This window comes from Ambystoma mexicanum, chromosome 6q (genome assembly GCF_040938575.1).
Source record: "Ambystoma mexicanum isolate Mex_15411 chromosome 6q, UKY_AmexF1_1, whole genome shotgun sequence".
In the NCBI taxonomy this organism is placed as follows: Eukaryota; Metazoa; Chordata; class Amphibia; order Caudata; family Ambystomatidae; genus Ambystoma; species Ambystoma mexicanum.
In genome coordinates, this window is record NC_090937.1 from 1,582,019,951 (window position 1) to 1,582,041,438 (window position 21,488).

Below are 21,488 nucleotides of genomic sequence, written 5' to 3' on the forward strand. Positions count from 1 at the left end.
GTGAGGACGGACGACCGTGTTGCGTTCTCTTTGGATAGAGATTTATACTGTTTTTAACCTTTTTAAGTTTTAACTCTTTGTGTCGTTTGATCACCGTTTTCCTACTCAGCAGAATCTATTAACAAAACAATGGAGGTAGTCCTGAGTATTTTGAATTAAGATGGAGAACATTTTGCGTGAAAAACATCAATTCTCCAGCAATACTGTAACTTTGTAATCTTAGTCATAGCTCTCAACTCACACGCTCTTGGCGGGTGTCACCCGCCTTGTAAAGGGCTGACTCACCCGCCAAGCCTCCTGCACGCCCATTCATTCCAATGGGCGTCTCACCCGCCAAAAACAAAATCGGGTGATTTCACCCGCCTTTGCAACACAAATGGTTGAGAGCTATGCTTAGTTCCTTAGATGTAATTAGAAACGCTGTACTGCGCATTTCCCTTTAAGGAAGAGGAACGAGGCACAAGGTATCCACAGGGACTTTACCCACTCAAATATATCAGTAGATAAGCGACGGTAGGCAGGCACAAAAGAGCTGCATTGTTCTGTGTACAGCCGGCTGTCATCGCAACCTATCGCGGTGATTGTGCTGCGCGCGGACAACGTGTGAGATTTGAGAATGACTTCCTCTGGCAGAGCCGGCGCGTCGCCTGAGCGGCCTCGCTGTGTCATGCCTTCTGATTGGCCCCCAGCGGGCTTCCTTGTTCTGGCAGCCAGGACTCAGGGTGCTAAAAAAGCAGCCTGAAAAGTGTTGCTTGTTAGGGAGCCTGCGCAGGCAGGTGTCAGCGCAGCGGCTGATTGGAGAAGGCGCGTTGTGTGAGAAGAGCACTTTTCACGGTGTACGAAGTGTTGTGATTCATCCAGCCTGGCCCTGGACCCTTTCTGATATATTTCCTATCACCACTGATGGCGTGTCAGATATCTTGCTAACTTGGCTTTTAGCAGCAAGAATTTTCATCCGAAGCAGCTGCCTCAGCACAAAGCAGGTGAAATGTGTGCATTCCTGTAGTGTGGGAGATTAATCTAAAATAAATACTGCTCTTGAAGGCGTGTGTCCCTTATTAAATGTTTAGGGATATCAAGTCTAACATCTCCGATGCTGTCTGGCACGCCTGAGGGGGACTGGCCAATGGAACACGCAGATGGATCTGAAAGTCCCGGACGGCCGGGACGGGACGGCGTCAGTCACTCGAGTTCCCTTGTGGCTGCTCCTCAGTAAGTAGCTTCATGGTCAGGTAAATAAACGGTTGTATACGAATTGCTCGAATGACAATGGTCCGAATGACAATTGACCTTCTGCACAAATGACAGAATGTAAACGGTCAATTAGGATATATATGCGTGGGAAAACCTCCACAAACCCCCACCCAATCCAAACCCCCCCAACCCCACACCCAATCCCCTTATATTATTATTAACCCAACCCATTATATCTATATAAAAATAACCATACAGCCAATTGTGCAGAAGGTCAAGTAGGACCACTGTAATATGATCAATTATGGCATTCGGTCAATTGTACTCGAACAATTCGGGAAATACCCAAAAAAACAGTGGGATGAGGTTGGTACGCAACTGCCCGTGAGAATCTGGGTGCCCAAATGCGCATATAAATTTTTTAAAATGTCTTCGCTGTCAGGCTAAACAGTGTCAAAGATTGGATGTATCTGTGGTGAGATAGGTGCTTTGGTGAACTCCCATCTGTATTGTGGGATTGACCTCTTTCCCAGCCTTCTAACTCTGCGATTGTTAGCGGGCATCTAGTGCAAAATGCTGCAGCGTGCCTTATCTTTGGGAGAAAACATCACACCTTGGAAGCCAGAGGGTTTACCCGCAAGGGAGCGGAATCTTTTTAAGGTTCCCTGCCTGGTTCTCAAGGCCATTCATGGAATTGGCATCTCCTATCTTGCCAAAACATTTCAGGTTTACACTCCCAACCTTCTCCTTAGAGCCAGCAATAAAAGCCTGCTCCCGACCCCTGAAGTCACCTGTTCCAGCTGGGGTGGGAGACGCTTTAGTGCCTGGGCCCCGCCAACCAGAATACTGAAGCAGAAACCAACCCCCTTACCTTCAGACAGCAGGAAACATGGGCTGCATTTTCAGGAGCGTGAGGGGGCAACATATCTTCCCACCTGGATTGGGAAACAAATCCTGCATAGGTTCTGGCTCTTCCACCCCTGAACAAGGAGGACCCTAAACCCCCCACACTTTAATAATATCAAACCACACTTCATTTCAGATAAGCTGAAAAAGCGGCATTTACTGCCCTGCATACACTGATAACTTTCCCAATCCACCTCCCTAACCTAAACACCTTACCGGCTAGACGCGTGGCTGTTTATCACTAACTGACGTTGCCGATCCCAACCGGTCAGATGACTAAGAAAACGGCCCCCAAAACCTCCCCAGCTGGAACTGGGTTTCTATGCGCACCACCCATGTAAGGATCCTTCACTGTACGGTGAACACTTCTTCCCATGGGCGCTTGCACCCTAATCACAAGCTGTTGAAAGACGCTTAAAGCGCAGTTAATAAATAATTACAAAGATGGTGGCTACTTCTGGCTTGAAAATTGACATGTGTTGAATGGATCAATTCTTTTGCTCCTGAGAGTTGTATGTTGAGCTTGCACACCGTCTGTACCGTGCAACTGCTTCAGCGACGCCACTGCGCAACCATCGTTTACGAGCGCCTTGAGGACGAATATAATAGATAGATAGTGATAGATAGATAGATAGATAGATAGATAGATAGATAGATAGATAGATAGATAGATAGACCCACTTCATGTGCCATTACTTAAGCAGTATATCCATCAAGCAATCGGCTGCACTACCCTGAGCACATGCGCTGTGTTTTACGAATAAGATAAGTAGCAGGGTCAGTCGATGCGCCGAATAGTAAAGTACGGTCAGGTTTTCAGTACATCTGCAATGAATATGCACAAGATAATTGTACATGCAATGGATTGCAATGGAAATAATTTGTATGTCTGTAAGTCATTCTGGAAATCCGAATCTAAACCTGTTTCTCTTCGATGGGTCACTTGGCATAGTCCTTTCTTAGTTTTAGATTTCCTGTAGGTTATAACAGTCTAGGGAAGCCTCCTGACATATGACAAAAAACGGATGAGCATATCATAATATGGTATATCAGGACCTTAGATCTGTCATTCATCACGTCTCAGCCACATTGCATGCATGGCCTGTGGTCAATAACTACCATGTTTGACCACCTCCTGTGCATGTTGAAATATTGCTCCCAACTCGTGGAGCTAAAGGGGAGGGTGAGTGCTGAGGAGTAGGTAGCAGAGGCCACATTACCTCACCTGTTTCGGGTGTGCCTGTCTGTCCTAGTGATTCTGCCCTCATGTTTGTCCTGGCCCCTGGCCTTCCTCCTTTTCATAGAAGTAGAAAGTGACCTACCTACTCGTTATGTCTCCACGGCTCTTTGCGTCTCCCCTGTTGTTACACCCACGGAATAGGGTTTTCTCACTGTCTGCCGACTACTTTGTGTGCACTGATATGTTATACCAGAGGCGCTGCTGGGGGGTCGGGGGGACAGAGGGGGTATATCCTCTGGTCTTTTGGTTGTAGCCCCCAGATAGAAGCTCTGGGGCTACAACCACAAGGATAGCTAGCCCGGAGTCCTGACAGTCTCGATATTAGCATAGTCCCAGCATCTTTTCCAGACCTAGCAACACCCCTATATTACATAATATACAAAAACCGCGCCTGATTGCTAATAGTGTACCTGACTGGCACAGCCAACACTGTAAAGATATTTGATCTTCATGTCTTATGGCCTTCCCCTTTTGCTGGGTACCATAACACCTACCGGAATGCTGAAACATAGTACTGTACTCTACGCTAGTCAATAGTGCTGGAATAGAATAATATACACTATAAAATAGTACAATATAGTATTTAATAATATAATGCAATATAATATATTTGGCAATAAAATAGGTGACACATTAGCTCAATAGCACACAGCTGAACTATTGCATTTCATTTCGTGCATATTGTTTTGAAATCTAAATTCCACTTTCAAAATAATCCCAGAAAATGGATTCCTGCTCCCTCTCAGAATCTGCCGTTCCACAGATGGCTGGTTTGCGCTTTGCTTCAGAATGATTGAGGCTGGCTCAGGAAGCAGTGATGTCATCAGAGTGCGACAGCCTGTCCAGCCTTTCTGGAAAGGGGGCGGAGGGGGGTTTGTTTTCTTTGCGAACTCTAGAACTAGAAACGCCGCCTCGGAAACAGATGGGACCAAGGGAAACAGAAACATATCCTTTGAAGCGGAGAGGCTCGTTTCTAATGATATTCAACGCGCTGTTTCCTCAACACTGAGGCGCTGCTCGGGCTGGTGCCTCCAGAGTCGCAGTCCCTGTTTAGCTGAACACATCGGGGAAATTAGGAGCATCACCATACGTTTTATAGTGGGGATATCAGGGCTCACGATGCAGGCGTATCAGTCAGAATTCATATACAGAACGCGGCAGGTTAGCTCGGCAAAGGGCTGCAGAGTGATTTGCCTCTAAGTCACATGCTGAAAGGCATCCATGCCAGAACGGTCTCAAATGTTTGCATCTACTACGGCCCTGGATGTCCACTGTCCACCAGTGCACTGATGACTAGAGTGACCAGGTGACGCCATGCCACGGGACATGCTGGCTTTTATTTTTATTTTTTACAAAGCACCGATATGCGGTTAAATCTAAAGTACAAAGTTCGCCATCGACAGACATCAAGCGGCACACAGCTAGGAGGACGCAAACTGCTTGCTACCAACGTACTCTCCTGCGAAACTTCTTCAGATCTGCCATCCAAGACATGGTCCTCTCACACTTGGACGGTGGCAATGCCCTTTTGGAAGACCTTCTGTTGACTACCCCGGCACCTCTGAGAAGTGTCCTGCACCCTGCAGCATGACTCATTAAAGGAATCTGCAAATTCGACCACATCACCCCAGCCCTCATCGGACTGCATTGTCTCCCGCTACAAGCACCCATCACCTGCAAGTCCTGCTGCATCATCTGCAAGGCCGTCACCCTCAAGTCCCCAAGCTATGACACTGAGATCCATCAGAAGCCAGGACATCTGCAAAGGTGATCGCTGCTGGTGCAGGAGGGAGAGAACCAGAATAAAAGGCCTTCTTTGTTTATGCGCCAAGAGTTTGGATCCTCCCCCACGGCAACACCCGATTCACCCTCTTACTTATGCCTTTCAGGAAGGAGCTCAAGATCCTGCGCTTCAAGGAAGGGTCCCTCCCAAACACCCAAGTCCACATCCATCTCCCCCCAACCTGAGACTGTGAGATCTGTTCCACTCTGTTACCTCCCCTGGTTGCTTGTAGATCCCTTTCTACCAAATTGCCTACGCTGCCACTCCCCCATTGTGTGCTTCCTGCTCCCTTGTAATACATCCCTAATAATAATAATAATAATAATAATAATGTTTAACTAAGACTACATCACCCATAATGCATTGTTTGGTAAATCTAACTCTAGGAGTAGGAAAGTTGTGTACCTGTGGCATTGCATCATTTGGTCACAATCCAAGCATGCATTATTGGTACAGTCTGCTATATTCTATGGAATTTTTATAAAGGGCCGACTCGCCCGTGGGCCTCAGAGCGCTGACAGAACACACAAACATAAAAGACATAAACAGGCGCAGTAAGAGGCGCTGATTTACCAATCTCAGACAATGGGCTAACGATGGTTCGGGTAGAGAATCTGAGCTGGCTATGCTGAGGAACATTCATCAGTGCAGCCGGGGAACGCTTACAATGCACTCATTTCTATCACTGGCCCCTGCCTTGGTCAATGCAGGAGGAATCATGGTTGCTTTGTTTAAAGCTATTACGGTGGCAACGAAGGGCAAGGATTTCATGGAGCTATCCCTGATGGAACGCTGCTCCTCTGAAGTATTGGGATAAAGCAAATAGAACAGGTAGATGTTGCTGATCCATTTGGACTAAGACTTTCAGCTGGTGAGATAATATGAAAGGGAGCATAGGAAAGTCATAAGTTCACAGGACAGAAAGTGCTCAAAAGCAGCATTTTCCATAATGTTTATAATTAGCAATTTTATCAACACCAAGGCTGGCCCCTGAGAGCCATGAGACCCAGAAATGCCCTGAAGCTCAATCTTGGGGCAAGATCAACCACCCAACCTGAGCTTTGGGAAACTCCTGAAAACTCACCTGTTCACATGGGGCTGTGACTGAGCAATGGCTACCAGGGGGCTAGCCACTAAGTAATGTTGTATGGGGGGAGAGGGGGCTACCATATGGCAGTGGTATTCAAACTTTTCCCTGCTGTGCCCCCTTTGAGTAAAAATGTTGTTGTCGAGCCCCCGCCTTGAGTAAAAATATTTCTGCTGGGCCCCCCAGATGTCATTTTTGCTTATATTTACTATTAAAACACCATGGCCTTCTCAATGCATCCCAGATGACATGTTTGCATGCCCTCGTGTCCACATTACAACACATTTTTTTGGTGCATTTTTAAAGCGCTCTCACAGCACGGGGGCATCGAGGCGCTGTTACAGGAATATGTCCCTTAGTTGCATATTTATAATGCGCTTAATCCCCAAAGGTTTCTAAGCGCGGACCAGGGGAATCGAACCTGTGTTGCTTCGTGTCGTCATGTTTGATCCTCCCGGGATGACACAAACTGATATTGATAACAAAATCTGTATACTTATATATATACCGTGTTATTCTCTTTTGGGTGATTTACAATGGTTTTGTACTATTACCCAACATGTATGGTAATGTGCAGGTCGAATCCCCCAAGGCCTGCTCAGCCTTTCATCCCTCTGAGATCGGGAAATGCTCTTTCGATTGGGAAATACTAGTAATGTAAGTAAATATGCCCTGTGTAAAGCGCTTTAGATTAAGGCGCTATATAAAAAACTAATTATTATTATTATTACTTGGTCTCAGCAAGCGTATTGGTGTATGGGCGGCAAAGAAACCTTTACGAGCCCACTGCCCTATCTCACACCAGGGAAGAACGTGGAAGGCGAACTATCTCTTGGCGGGCGAGGAAGGGTGTCCGATATAGAGGAAATGCAAGCTAAATAACATATGCACCAGGCCACCAGCACATACATGGGAGGATCACTTACATGGGTGTAACCATATGCACCTGTACATTCTGCTGCAAACATTTAAAAGGGGATTAACCAGGCAGCCCCTTGGAGATGGAGACCACCACTTCTACTGGGCAATGCCATCTGGCAAGCAGTGAAAGGCACTGCTCACATGGCACGGCGAAGGCTGTATAGCCCGGGCTACCTGATCAGGGGAGGGGGGGGGCGCATTAGCGCCTGTTGACCCCCAAGACTTAGATCAGACATGCAGAATAGGACCAGGGGGCAAGTGGTGGGGGCTAAGGCATGTAGTGAGTAGGGAAGAAACGCGGTCATGCACGTGCCAGAGTGGAGGGCGAAACAGACATGCAAGAGGTGGGGGAAAGGAAACTGAATCGGCAGGAGGGCGTGCAATAGGACAGTCGACACATAGGGCCAGATTCATGGAATTTTTGCCTCGTGCAAACTGTCTTTTCACCTGTGCACTGCCAACAAACACTCTGATTCATGGAACCGTGCAAAGTGTATTTTTACAGTGGAACGTGACTTTGCACGGCTAGAAGACACTTTGCACGTTTCCATGAATCAGGGTTTTTGTTGGCAGTGCAAAGTCAATTCGCACTAGTGAAAAGTCACTTTGCACCGTGCAAAACATTCCATTAATCAGGACCCCAGTGGCGGGAGGATCGCTCGGGGGCAACACGTTTTTCTTGAAAGCAAGACGATGCAGAACAACACAGGTCCAAATCCTGCTCCTGTGCTTAGGGCTCTCCGGTATTCAACCTCTTACAAAAGATGGACTAATTAATAGTTGGGGGGGAAAGACTAGAAGTTAAAAAATGCTGAGTGAGTGGCGTGAGCATAAATGCATTCAGGAGGGAGAAAGAGGGAGTTGGCCTGGGAAACAGGCATGTTCATGGAACAAGAACACGATGGACTATGCGACAATCTTACAATAGAGTTCCGAATGTGACCATACTTTCTTAGTCAATGTGTTGACATCTTTCTCAGGTAATGAAAATTCCGACATTTACCATATCCTGGACGCCTATGTCAGCATTTTTACAAACCCGTAGAAGCATATGATGAGCCCAGCCCGCCCATTGAGTGGGGGGGGGGTGGGGGTAGAAGTGGGTGGAGGGGTTCAAGCTGTCACTCTGAGATCCACATCTCCTCTGAAACTGACAGCCCCGGAGACAGGCTGGAGCTTGCTCTGACATCCAAGTCAGGTTTGATCTGCCCCACCTTGAAAAGACATGGCTCTCCCACGGCGTTCCATAGGCAGGACTGGACTGGCCTATAGGGAACTCTGGAGATGTCCTGGTAGGCCTCTTCACCCTGGGCAGGGGTGGCCTGGCCTATAGGGAACTCTGGAGATGTCCTGGTAGGCCTCTGCACCCTCAGCAGGGGTGGACTGGCCTATAGGGAACTCTGGAGATGTCCTGGTAGGCCTCTGCACACTCGGCAGTGGTGGTCTGGCCTAAACGGAACACTGGAGATGTCCTGGCAGGCCTCTGCACCCTGGGCAGGGGTGGACTGGCCTATAGGGAACTCTGGAGATGTCCTGGTAGGCCTCTGCACCCTCGGCAGTGGTGGACTGGCCTATAGGGAACTCTGGAGATGTCCGGGCAGGCCTCTGCAACCTCGGCAGGGGTGGACAGGTCCTAAGGAACTCTGGAGATGTCCTGGTAAGCTTCTGCATCCTCGGCAGTGGTGGACTGGCCTATAGGGAACTCTGGATATGTCCTGGCAGGCCTCTGCACCCTGGGCAGGGGTGGCCTGACCTATGGGGAACTCTGGAGATGTCCTCGTAGGCCTATGCACCCTGTGCAGGACTGGATTGGCCTATATGGAACTCTGGAGATGTCCTGGTAGGCCTCTGCACCCTGGGCAGGGGTGGCCTGGCCTATAGGGAACTCTGGATATGTCCTGGTAGGCCTCTGCACCCTGTGCAGGACTGGATTGGCCTATATGGAACTCTGGAGATGTCCTGGTAGGCCTCTTCACCCTGGGCAGGGGTGGCCTGGCCTATAGGGAACTCTGGAGATGTCCTGGTAGGCCTCTGCACCCTGGGCAGGACTGGATCGGCCTATAGGGAACTCTGGAGATGTCCTGGTGGCCTCTGCACCCTGGGCAGGGTGACCTGGCTTATAGGGAACTCTGGAGATGTCCTCGTAGGCCTCTGCACCCTGGGCAGGATTGGATTGGCCTATAGGGAACTCTGGAGATGTCCTCGTAGGCCTCTGCACCCTGGGCAGGATTGGATTGGCCTATAGGGAACTCTGGGGATGTCCTGGCAGGCCTCTGCACCCTGGGCAGGGGTAGCCTGGCCTATGGGGAACTCTGGAGATGTCCTCGTAGGACTCTGCACCCTGGGCAGGATTGGATTGGCCTATAGGGAACTCTGTAGATGTCCTCGTAGGCCTCTGCACCCTGGGCAGGATTGGATTGGCCTATAGGGAACTCTGGAGATGTCCTCGTAGGCCTCTGCACCCTGGGCAGGATTGGATTGGCCTATAGGGAACTCTGGGGATGTCCTGGCAGGCCTCTGCACCCTCGGCAGGGGTGGTCTGGCCTATAGGGAACTCTGGAGATGTCCTGGTAGGCCTCTGCACCCTGGGCAGGGGTGGACAGGCCCTAGGGAACTCTGGAGATTTCCCCGTCGGCTTCTGCACCCTGAGCCTCTTTGCTGCGGTTACCTATTTTATTTCCAAATGTTCTCATTGCAAAAGGGTTGGGCTTGCTGAAAATGTGTAATGTGGGGCCACTTTGAACATTATTTCCAGGGCCTCTTTTGATTTCCCGCCTACCCCTGTCCATAGGTCCATCCAGCTGCACGTGGAAAAATATGCACTCAATGGGGCGTACAGTAGCAGGACACTGGAGCCATCCGAACCGAACTTCGACATTCCAGAGACCTCTCTATACTAAACCTTTGATGACAGCAAATCTGTTTTGGGTTTGATGGGCTCACAGGCAATTGCACTTCGCTTGCTCTTAGAGAATTTTAGTGGGTCGTTCCTTGGCACCCGCTACCCATTGTTTCTGCTTCTGATCTCCCAATTGGGATGAGGAGAGATTGAAAGACAAAGGTGTCTTGTGACGCTCTCTCAAAGGCCAGATTCTGGGCAGGCAACACTCCGGAGTAAGCAAAGGGTTAAGCACTAGGTCGATGGTACATATCTTAACACTGATATGCCGGCAATCCACCCACTTGCCAATAGGATGCAAATTCCCCTATCACAGGTAGTCAGGAGCATGCAGGCCAGGTGCTGGTGTTTTGGTATGCAGGTGTGATATTTACATAACCATTGTGGACAAAAGGCATCAAAGCTTGCACACATAATCGTGTTTTATGGATTTCATAAAGTGCCCGGTGGAGACCAGTGCTTGCACTCAGACAACAGGCTGGCCTGAGCACATTTGTTTGATAAGTGACAATGGACAATTTAATTGGCAAAGTGCACTGCCTATTTGATCAACATAATTAATGTATTCATTGGAACTCCATACACTCTTTGTCCAACAATCACTGGCTAATCCAAAACTTATGGTGTTTGTTGTAGGCATGGGGTAGGCCTTTGCCAGGCACTGCCATACCAGAAATATATGGCCATAAGATGGAAATAGCTGGGAAATGCTTTGAGTACCTGGGCATGTATTGTCAGTGCCTGGCAAATGTTTGCCTAATGCCTATGAACACAACAAAACTGTTGGCTTTGCCAATGCTTGTTAGTGCAAAGAACAGATGAAAGAAAACACATATTGCCTATGAGTCAAGGGGCTGGAGGCACACTTGTTACCCCAGAAACTAATTTACAGTTGTACCTATGTCATTAATTATGAAAAGACTGTTTAGAAATAACACTGGCATATCCATGATAACAAACATTATGATCTGAGTGCCATGATATAGATAGCTCAACGAGATCCTAGGAGGGTGTGATTTGAACTCGGAGGGGTAGGTGGAGGGTGAGAATGATCGCAGGGATGAGCAGAGCCAGTCAATAGGTGGGTACAATCCAAACAACACACACAAGCTGAGTGTTTCAGCACACATCCAATTTGTTGATGAATCGGGTAGCATTTTCCAGCACTGTTCTATGGACAATCTTTGCATGGCTTCTGGTTCGGGCTTCAGGGCGCTATACCACCAGAATGATCCCAAATGCACTGTGACTGGGACAGCGTCTTTGTCCCCCATTATGCGAACCCCCTTTTCGAGTGATGTACATCTCAGCTGGCACTGAGCAAGAAAAAAAAAATGGAAGATTAAATATGCAGAGTTTGCATTTTCACATTGCAAGGAATGGGGCCAAATGAGAGCTGGTGCTTCACGCTGCATATCTTGAAATCCGTCAGTGTGTGTAATTGCCATCACACCATCTTCTCACCCAATGGATTCTGTTTAAAATATGTTTTCTTCGCTGAAACATGAACATGTACTTGCTTTCTCTGCGGCGGCTTCAGACATCTCCTGATCCACAGCCCCCCTTTAACTTAGCCGCCTTAGACCCTTTGAAGTGGAAAGTGCCCAAGAAGGGTGGTTACTGAACGGTGTACTATATGCCCCGCTGGCACGACTTACCCAGTGGCAACGGCTACATGTTGAATTGGATCCAGATTTCTTAAACTCAGATTGGCAGCCTCTTAGTGGGTATCTAAGAAATCTGTATTTTGGGCAAGACATATCTTGCTATATTCATCAATATTCATTAGTATTGTATTTTTGGGCTTATTCGGAGATTAAGGGACCATCTTCTGGTTGTACGTGGTCGCTAGCCTCTCGAAGATGATCTGGACATCTTGAGGCGTCCTGGCTACTATTAATGGGGTCGCTCTAGATTAAATGTTCACAAATCTGGCCATGCTCTCTAGTACCTCCAGAGCCAGCCAGTCGGTCCAAGCATATGCAATGCCTCTCAATTCGTCCTCAGTTCTGTTGAGGTCACATCCCTGGAGAAGAATTGATTAATCTCTCCCCTTTCCCCTCGAAGATGTGGCTACTCACGGCCTCTCATCCTGGGAATATACAACTCTTCACGTAGGGTACCCTCTAAACTGGAAGCAGAACGAAGCCCTGGACTCAAGATTCCTGCGTTAATCGCTCTAGCATGCTAGATGGTAGGCTTAATGGTGGCTGAGCTGCTGGGTCAGAAATATTTTCTTTCATGGGTCTCGTTCGTCTTCCATCACATGCATAGCCACCACATTGCTAAAACGCGACCTTCGGCCAGTACAGGAATGTTGAAAGGGAGGGCAGCGGAAGGATATGCAGTGGAGAGCTGAGAGCAGTTTTCCTCCAATCCAGTTTATTGCTTATGTTAGTAGGACCCAATTGATGCGAGCCAGCTCAGTTGGGTACTGCACGCCATCCCAGATGTCATGTGCCTGTGATTGCATTTTGGTGCTGATGTCCTACCCAACTCAAAAGAACAGCACTCAACATTGTCAAAATATGGGCCTGCAGTTAGAAAAAATAAACCCAATTAAATGAACAAAATCAACGACCCTATTCCGGCAATTGTTCCTACTGACCATATATATGTATAGTTGGTATGAGAGGGTTTTTAAAGTTAGGAAGACATGGAAAAAGAAAGAACAATAAGGTCACACATGGGAAAGGTAATGGAAGGAGAAGGAAGCTGGGCATGGGGGCATACAGAGAGTTGGGAGTGGAACCTCAGTTAACTAAAAACAAAGAAGAAATTGTAAATAAAGGACACCTTTGATCATTTTCAGGGTGTTAGTGAACACAGGTAAGTGGAAAATTGAACCTAGAAGTTTTTGTTGTGTAGGTATGTATTTATGTAAAATGAAAATATATAAATGATTAAATAAATAAAAAAATGACCTGGAAGATATAGGAATGGTTTTCGTAATTCGCATTTGGTATGCTTTGGGACACACTTCCTTCACCCCCAAGATGAATTTTCCATGGGAGCGCATGTATTGAATCTTTTGCCCTGAAGACCTGCAATGCCCAAATAAATGAAAGCACGCCCTGTAGCCAGCACCGTCACGTGCCCGCATGGAACTCTAGTTTCATCGTTCCTTTGCAGAGAGGAACCACCCAGAATCCTTGCCACAATTCCGGGGTAAAGGTTCAGGCTCTGGCAGCAACTTCTTGAATCCTGGAATTTTGGCATATGGGGATGTGGTGCTATCCATCCTTGAAGTTTACTGAGTAATTCTAATTTTGGCACATTTGCTCTTTGCATTTTGAAACCTTGCAGCTTTTCTCTTATGGATTCCATGTTAGTGGTACTCTTAATCCTCAAGTGCCACAACGAAACGCTGTGGTGTTTGGCTCGACTCGTCCATCTCCCGCTCCCTCACCGTACCGATGTGGAGAGCAAATTTTCTTATTGATTGCCGCTGCTGATTCAGATGCCGGAGACTGGCCTGGCGCTGCCCATTATGGCATATGGTTGCACGCCATAGACAGTCACGCCCAATATTAAATCTGCACACAGCCGGTCTCTTTCAGTCTCTGGAGGGTCTGTCTTCATTTTCCAGAGCCTTCAAACTCTCCTTGTGAGAGAAGACAATGTGAATGTCTGGCCTTGAAGACGCCACAACTCGTAGGAACCATTGAGCACATCTCAAAGTCATCACACACCCATAACTCGATTAAAGCGAATAACAAGAAGAGATTGCGCTAAGTGCCACAATAGAGTGGCACGACCAATAAGGACACTTCTCGATACTTCTCATGACCAGTCTTTTTTCATCTTAACACCTTAAACTGTACACACATCCCAGCGATCACTAGCACTCACCCCTATGTTTATTCCTCCCTTTTTGTGTGTTTTGTTCCCCAGCTTGGTCTTTCTTTACCCTGTCCTCTTACCTTTTCCTTGTGTCCCTTTCATCCCACACACCAGGATCTGGTTTGCACCCTGAGCGGGGTCACAATTTGCGTCACCATGGACACGATTTGGCGCTTTAAGACCACTATGGTGGTGATGTACAGAGTACAATAAGCATTTAACATAACATTGCATAACATAGGGGTTCTCTCCGTCTTTCCTGCATAACCCTAGACGGTCATTTAACAGCTCACACAAAGGGGGAACCTAATGAAATTCTGGCTTTTTCTGTGCCTTGTCATCTTATTTGTGTCTCCATCCATCTCCCTCACTATCCCCTACCAGACTGCACTGAGGCTGTCAAAAGGAGGCGTGTAGTCTCGGGAGGATAGCTCAGGGGCAACGCGCTCGTCTTGGAAGCAAGATGACTCGGAGCATCACAGGTTACATCCCAGGGGCCACACTTAGAAAGCTCTGGGTATTAAGCGCTTTATAAATACCCATCACATTCTCAACTAATCCTGAGAAAATAACAAAATAATTAAAAATACAGATCAGCGCTGGAAGCCAAGAAGCATAGAGCATAGTGTGTTTCATGAGCGAAAGCGCCTTGCATGTCAGGATTTAGGCATACAGAGTAGCCTACATTTATTTTAGTTTTGGCTATCGGGCGGCACTGTAAGCACTGTCTATGTACCAAAACTGTTGGCATGGGAAGTGAAGATAGGAGACAGATGGGATGTGGGGAGGGGATTACAGCCTGTGGGTGTTTTACCCACCCATTGACTTCCCCTGTTCATGCTAGTCTCTATGGACATTTCTACCCACTACCTACCCTCCCTGCCCAAACACCCTACCCTCCTCCCCTAGATCTCTTTGAGCTATCTATCGGATAAGAAGGGGATGACAATATAACTTCATTAAATCTTCTGAAAGGTAATGGCTTAATTGCAGCTATAAGCCAGCACCCAGTATAATCAGAATCGGTTACCAAAGTGTGCATGCAGCCACTTGATTTACAAGCAATAGATGTGTCCTTGCAGCTGTACCAGGCACTTGTTTCCGGTTAAAAACAAGCATTGGCAAATCCAACGGTTTTGGCTCTTGTATAAGTACTAGATGGGCATTTGCCAGGCACTGCCACACTATGGGCATGTACTAACACCATTTGCCAGCTGCTTCCATCTAATGGCTGGGTAGTACCATTATGGCAGTGACTGAAAAATGTCTATGTCATGCCTACACAAAAGCTAAAACAGTTGGCTTTGCCAGTGCTTGTTTAACCTACTTGTTTAACGCCACATGGCCCTTCCACTGCAGGGAAGTAGATTCAGAATTGTGGCTGCCTGGTATAACCAGGGAACCGAGGAAAATAATTGTATCACAGAAATGGCGGCCATGGCTAGCCAGTACCCGAACCAGTATGTCTTTGGCAAACTTACCTCACGTGGTTCGCTCCTTTAAAACACGAACCGAATTCCCGCCATAAGATGTTGAGCTGAACGCCCTAGTGGGCTCCCGTTTGTGTCAGGCCACGGTTTGACAGCCGTCCCTTGGACTCCATTTTGGGAAGGAAGGCCCGAGGTGGCCACGCGCCTGCGCAGAGTGGACCACCTGCGAGGGACAGCGCATCTTTCAGGAGCCGCCTCACACGTGGGAATCCGTCTGATCCCCGAGCTATAGCCTTCCACGCCGCCTCCTTAAGGGAGGTCAGGGCCAGGTGGGGGAGGCAGGATAGGGCTCTCCCTCCGGTCCAGTGACGCCGCCGCCGGGAGGGGCTTTCATCAGCGCGCCTGCTGACAGAACACATCACTTTAACCAAGCCCTTTTGTGACATAAACACCGTGGCATGGGCGAGCACCAGCGAAAAACAGTAAACAGGGGATGTTTTTCGGTTCCAGAGACTGACAGTGCTGGGAAAGTGCCCCCACCCCTCCTTCGGCCCCCAGGCAGATGGCAGCCGGACACGCTGACAGAGGGACAGCTACACAAACACTCATTATACCCACAAAGGAAGGGAAGAAACTCACGGTGGGTCCTGTGCAGAGGCCATGTACCAAACGCCACTGACTGTGCTACATGCAAAAAGCCTCCACAAATCGAGTCCCAACTGCACGAAGGCACCGTAATCTAAACACTGCAACATTTTTCCAGCTTCAAAGTAGGATACATGCTATAATTCATGTAGCACTCACCAAGTGCATTCTAACCATGTCATAAGTCCACTTAGATTCGGTGCATAAATAAAGGAGTATAAAGCCACAGTATGGCACAGAACTCCAAGGAGATTGACAGTGGTCAGAATCCATAGATAGAAGCCTAATATTTGGGATATTACACAACCTGCAATTGGACATCACTCTTTTGCTCACGGTGTGATCCCAGTCCCGTTGAAACATGCACTGGTTACTCCGCTTTAAAAAAAGCCCCATTTGGATCTATCTTCTCCCGCCAACCAGAGGCCCATATCTCTTCTTCCTACTCTAATGAAACTTATGGAAGCCATTGTTATGATAATGATATGATATGATATTTTATTTGTATCGCGCTCGTGCACAAGTGTTTCAGAGCGCGACTAGGCAAGGGAGGGGAACAAGGGAGGACACAGCACAGCATAAAAACGATCTTACTAGGCCCAGTGACATTGAGAACGCGCAAGTGCATGGGAAAGGGAAAAGGGAAAAAGTGCATGGAAGGGGGAGACTGGAAAGTGCAGATAAATAAAATAAATAGAAAATTGAGGCAAACTGTGGTAATGAAGCCAGCAAGTGGCAAGTGCTGCGTTTAAGGCAGCAGACTGGGTAAGTCTGAATAAGTGCAGAAAAAGGAGAAAAATGGGCTGGGGGGCTGTATGGGCACAGATACAGTCCCCAGTGCAAGGAGTGGCCAGGAGGCAATGCAGGAGGGTGGCAGGGTGAGCAGGCACCTAGGCCCAGGGGACAGAGGATGGCCAGGTGCACAGTTCCAAGAGAGCAGATCAGCCGGGGAGAAGGAGAGCGCCCCTCAATTCTCTTGTTTTCTTGAATCTAATCATCTTCTCCATCCTTTTCAATCAAGTCTTATGATAGGATATTTTATTAGTACCACACTCATACACAGGTGTTATAATCATTATTGGGCACAAAGTCAGTCCTGATTTTTATTTTGGACGGCCTAGCCCTACTTCAGGACCGCAGCAAGGTCGGAGTGCTGATTCTCGTGGACCTCTCCGCGGCCTTTGATACTGTTGATCAGGGCATTCTTCTCTGCCGTCTAGAGACATCTGATATTGGTTCCATGTCTTAAAATCGCAGCAAAAATGGCCGTGAATACAAAATATTGCAGCAAAAATGCTGTGGTGTTTACTGTACTCCCCTGCAGCACCAGGACCCATTATACCATATAAGGGGAGCAGGGGACACCCCACCAACCCCCACTCCCCTTAAATGGTATAATGGGGTACACCTTTACCGAGTCAAACCACAGCAATTTCTTTTACCAGTGACATTTATGCCGCAATTTTATTATCTGATACCCTGATATTTTGGGTCCTGCTCTTTCTTGGTTTTCTTCTTTTCTAATGGATTGTATACACAAACTGTGTCTCTTTTCACTCAGCCCTAGTTCCTATTTCTTGTGGGTTTCCTCAAAGCTCCTCTATTTCTGCACTTCTTGTCAGTCTCTATCTGCGTCCCCTGGCTGATCTCATCGAGACACATGGCACACGATTCGATACGCACACGGATGATACCCAGCTGATTTTTTTAATTGACTTCAGAATGTGCTCCTCCTTTAAAAATGAAAATCTGCTTATCAGCCATTGGCAAATGAATGGATGAAAACTGGCTGATATTTAACAGAGAAAAAATAGAGGTCCTTGTGGTCGGTTCACCTAACCCGACAATGTCGTGGCATACATATTTTTGGTCGATCACTCTTGGATCATACCCACTCCCCAGTGCATCAGTAAAAGGTTTGGGTAGTAAACGTTTACCTTCTGTTTCATGAGAAGTGCAGATCTTGAACTGAAACTTCTCATAAAGATTCTCCCTTTTATTCCATCCAATCGTCGTTCTATGGTTATTTCCACCATTATGGGATCTCTTGATTACTGTAATGGTATTTATCTGGGTCAACCTGATTTTTTTGGCTCAATGACTGCAGACCCTGCAAAATTCGGCAGCTCGCTTGCATCTTAATATGCCTAGATTTTCACGTGCCTCTCCTTTGTTAGATCATCTTCACTGGCTCCCTGTAAACGTTGAATCAATTTTAAGATTCGCTGTGTTACTCACCAGACTATTCATCAATCGGATGCTGTCTTTCTCCAGTCTAAATTGACTTGCTACATTCCATCTAGAACTTTGCTCAACCTCCCATATTCTCAAGAAAGTTCATTGACTCAGTAAAACAAGGTATGGAGAGTGCTCCTTTTCGGTCCTTGTCCCCACATTATGGAGCTCCCTTATCATCATGAGATTACTGACTACTATGCCCTCAAAACGATTTTGTTTTGAACTGCCTTCTTTTCTTGTCGATTCACCCTGTTGCCTCAGCAACACCCAGGTGCCCTTGGGCCTTAGTTAGCGCTTAACACATTTCAATACAGTACAAACAATACAACGCTCTACACATAGAAATGATTCCACTTGCAGCCCATGGAATGCACATTCTATAACATAACATGACACCAATGAGGCCCTCATGTTTCCATGTATGTTGCCCATGTTGACATTCTCCCAACTAGTGATTAACGAGAAGTCATGTGAACCCGCAGTGAAACCTTTAAAGCCTTCTCCCTTTTCTATCTTCACCTCTTTAAATATGTGGAGGACTCTTCGATTTAGGCAATGGTCTTGTACAGTAAAGACCATGACATTAATAATTGTGATGAAGGTGATAGGTATACAAACCTAGATATACATACACATAAAGCACCTTTCACATGGTGGTGTCATGCAACGGCAAAGTATGATGCATAATTCCACCACTTTGCAGTGTGTATAGTGTCATTTCACTTACAGATGTCTGCTACAATTGGGTCTAAAATGTTATGCTATGTTAAGTTGATTTATACCGCGCACCGTGCCATTTTCATGGTCTCCAGTCACTCACGGGACTCTGTCAGGGGAAGTGGGTTGGTAAGTGAGGAAGAGAGAGCGATAGGATAGATGTTGTGCTCCTCTGCTGATGCGTGCAGAACCAGGAGGTACTGGCGTCTGTGCGTGTGAACTCTCTGGATTTGCCTTGTGCACTGGGCTTGTTCTGTCCAGGAAGGCGGCGTCCAGTGTTTCAGTTGTTTGTTGTCTGAGGTGATAGGGTTTGTAGCTTGGTTTGAGTGATGTGCGGTTTGCGTATTTTGCGTGGGTCATTCCTTCGCTCTCCGGGTGTGTTTTGAGATGAGGGTTGTATGGGAGAGAAGTGGTCAGTGTATTTTGTGTGATCTCCGGTTATTAAAATGTGGGAATTCATTGTATGGAGCTATGCAAGAGCTTCATAAGAACATTGTCTTCTCATGGTCTATCTGTTAAACCCATTGGGCCCGATTCATGGAATATTTGCCCGGTTCAAAGTGAATTTGCTCTGCTGAAAAGTGAATTTTCACTGCCGACACAAACCGTGATTCATGGAACCTCCAAAAGTGTATTTTTGACCTGTCCGCCACAGAATACACGCTCATCATTTAGTCCTTGGCCCAGATTTAAGCACGTGCCCCATATGCAATGGAACACCAGAGCACGTTGCACGGCCGTCCATTCTGTGCGGGTTGCAAAACGAGAGGTTTGGAAACACGCGGACCAGAGGGTCACAGCTTTCCCGGTTCAGTTCTACTTAGCTACTTTCTTCACACATTACAAAAAAAACTACTCTTTGTCGGTCCACCATTTATCATATTAAATGTGCTGCGAGAATGCGGATGGATTGACGCTGTTTTGCCTGGATAATAGTCATAATTTGAAGATATGCAATTAAGGGGCATTTCAGCAATAAAAACAAGAGCATCATCAATAAAAATAACAGTTGCTGGTCAATTACAATATAGGTGTTATCAATATTCAATGTCACTAATGTTATCCCTCTTGGAAGAATGGAAGTCAGAGACGGACTGGCTAACAATTATATGTGTGACGTGTAGGCTTTTGTGAGGCCTACAGCTGCTGGGCTATCTTACCCACCTGTGGGGTGTACACCTCTGCATGAAACCTGAGGGTCACATTATGGCAAGATTAACTCATCCTTCTAAGAAGTAGCTGGACTGTGGCAGAAAGCGTTGTATCACGATCAAGCAAGAAATGATTGGTACCTTGCTTTATATATTTTCATTTCGCGTCAATTCTCATGCAAAGATAATAGATTGTAGAAAGGCTCTGAGAACCGCAGCATATTAACATGTGCTTTTTTTCTCTTCTCCTCAGGTGAAGGTGTGGTTCCAAAACAGGAGGACAAAGTACAAGAGGCAGAAGCTGGAGGAGGAGGGCCCTGAATCTGAACAGAAGAAGAAAGGTTCCCACCACATCAACAGATGGCGGCTCGCCACCAAACAGCCCAACGGAGAGGACATTGACGTAACCTCCAATGATTAGGGCCACTCAACGCCAACGCGCACCAAATGACCCAGGACAAAAAGGGAGGATTTGGCCCAAAACACTAGAGATTTCACCAGGACAGCAGAAAAAACTGTGTTTCTGAGTGTGTTTGCAGAACGTCTTAGTTCCTCCACGCAGCGAGAGGCTGCCTATCATCCCAGCTCAGTTGGTCAATGAAAAGGGGTGGACCAGTCATGGACCTCACAGATCAGGCTCCCCCAAGGAAAAAGGACAATGCGTGAGGTCAAAGAGGAGGGGGAAAGAGACAAAGGGAGAGAATGGGTGGGCAAGACAATATGGCCCAGCAACCATCCCATCACAGTCTAAGCCCGTCGGGCAACCGTACAATAACAATCGGAAACGAGATCAATGTTTTTCTTGTTTTTATTATTTTAATTTATTCTTTCCTGTCCTAGATGCAGTAGATATTACCAATGTAGGTAGTGCATTAATGTGTGATAATAAAAAAAACACTGAAACCTTATCTCCAATGAATGAATTGAATGCATGCATTGAGAAAAAAAAAGAACGATCCTGATTATGTGTTGCCAGATCGGTCTACGCAATGAGAGCCGGCAAAAAGGGCATATAGCATCTCTGGCTTTACCTTAAGAAACCAACTGGTAAACTCACCAGCATTTTCTTTCTCTAGGCTTTCAAATAATTGTGCCAGAACATTTGGATATCTGGTTCAGGGAAAATAGTTCTTGTTCTTCCCATCCCCAGGTAAGGATACTTCGACAGGAGCTTCGCATGTGGTGTGCGGATCTTCATTGAGTGGCGGCACCACGCTTGAGATGGAGAACAGCTACTCTGCCTCTCTCTTTCTCTCTCTCTTTCTTGCAGAACACATCTTGAGCCACAAATCAAGGTACACATTTAGAAGAATGATCCTCTGGAGTAGCGTTACAAATATTTTTTTGACAAACAAAGTGGTCAATGCTTGTAATCATTTCCTAGCAGAAGTGCGGGTGGTGGGATGGGGGCAAACAACAATTCATTCATTTAGA

The 21,488-nt window shown here is 47.0% G+C and overlaps 1 protein-coding gene across 1 annotated transcript in view; it reads left to right on the forward strand.

Moving 5' to 3' along the window:
• The window catches only part of LOC138516859 (homeobox protein EMX1), a 61,939-nt gene extending 40,977 nt beyond the window's left edge, over positions 1 to 20,962 (forward strand). The window contains exon 3 of the mRNA XM_069632302.1: positions 20,308 to 20,962. Coding sequence (XP_069488403.1) covers positions 20,308 to 20,475 — 168 coding nt within the window. The 3' untranslated portion in view covers positions 20,476 to 20,962. The remainder of the gene's footprint in view (positions 1 to 20,307) is intronic.
• Positions 20,963 to 21,488: the final 526 nt, after the last annotated feature.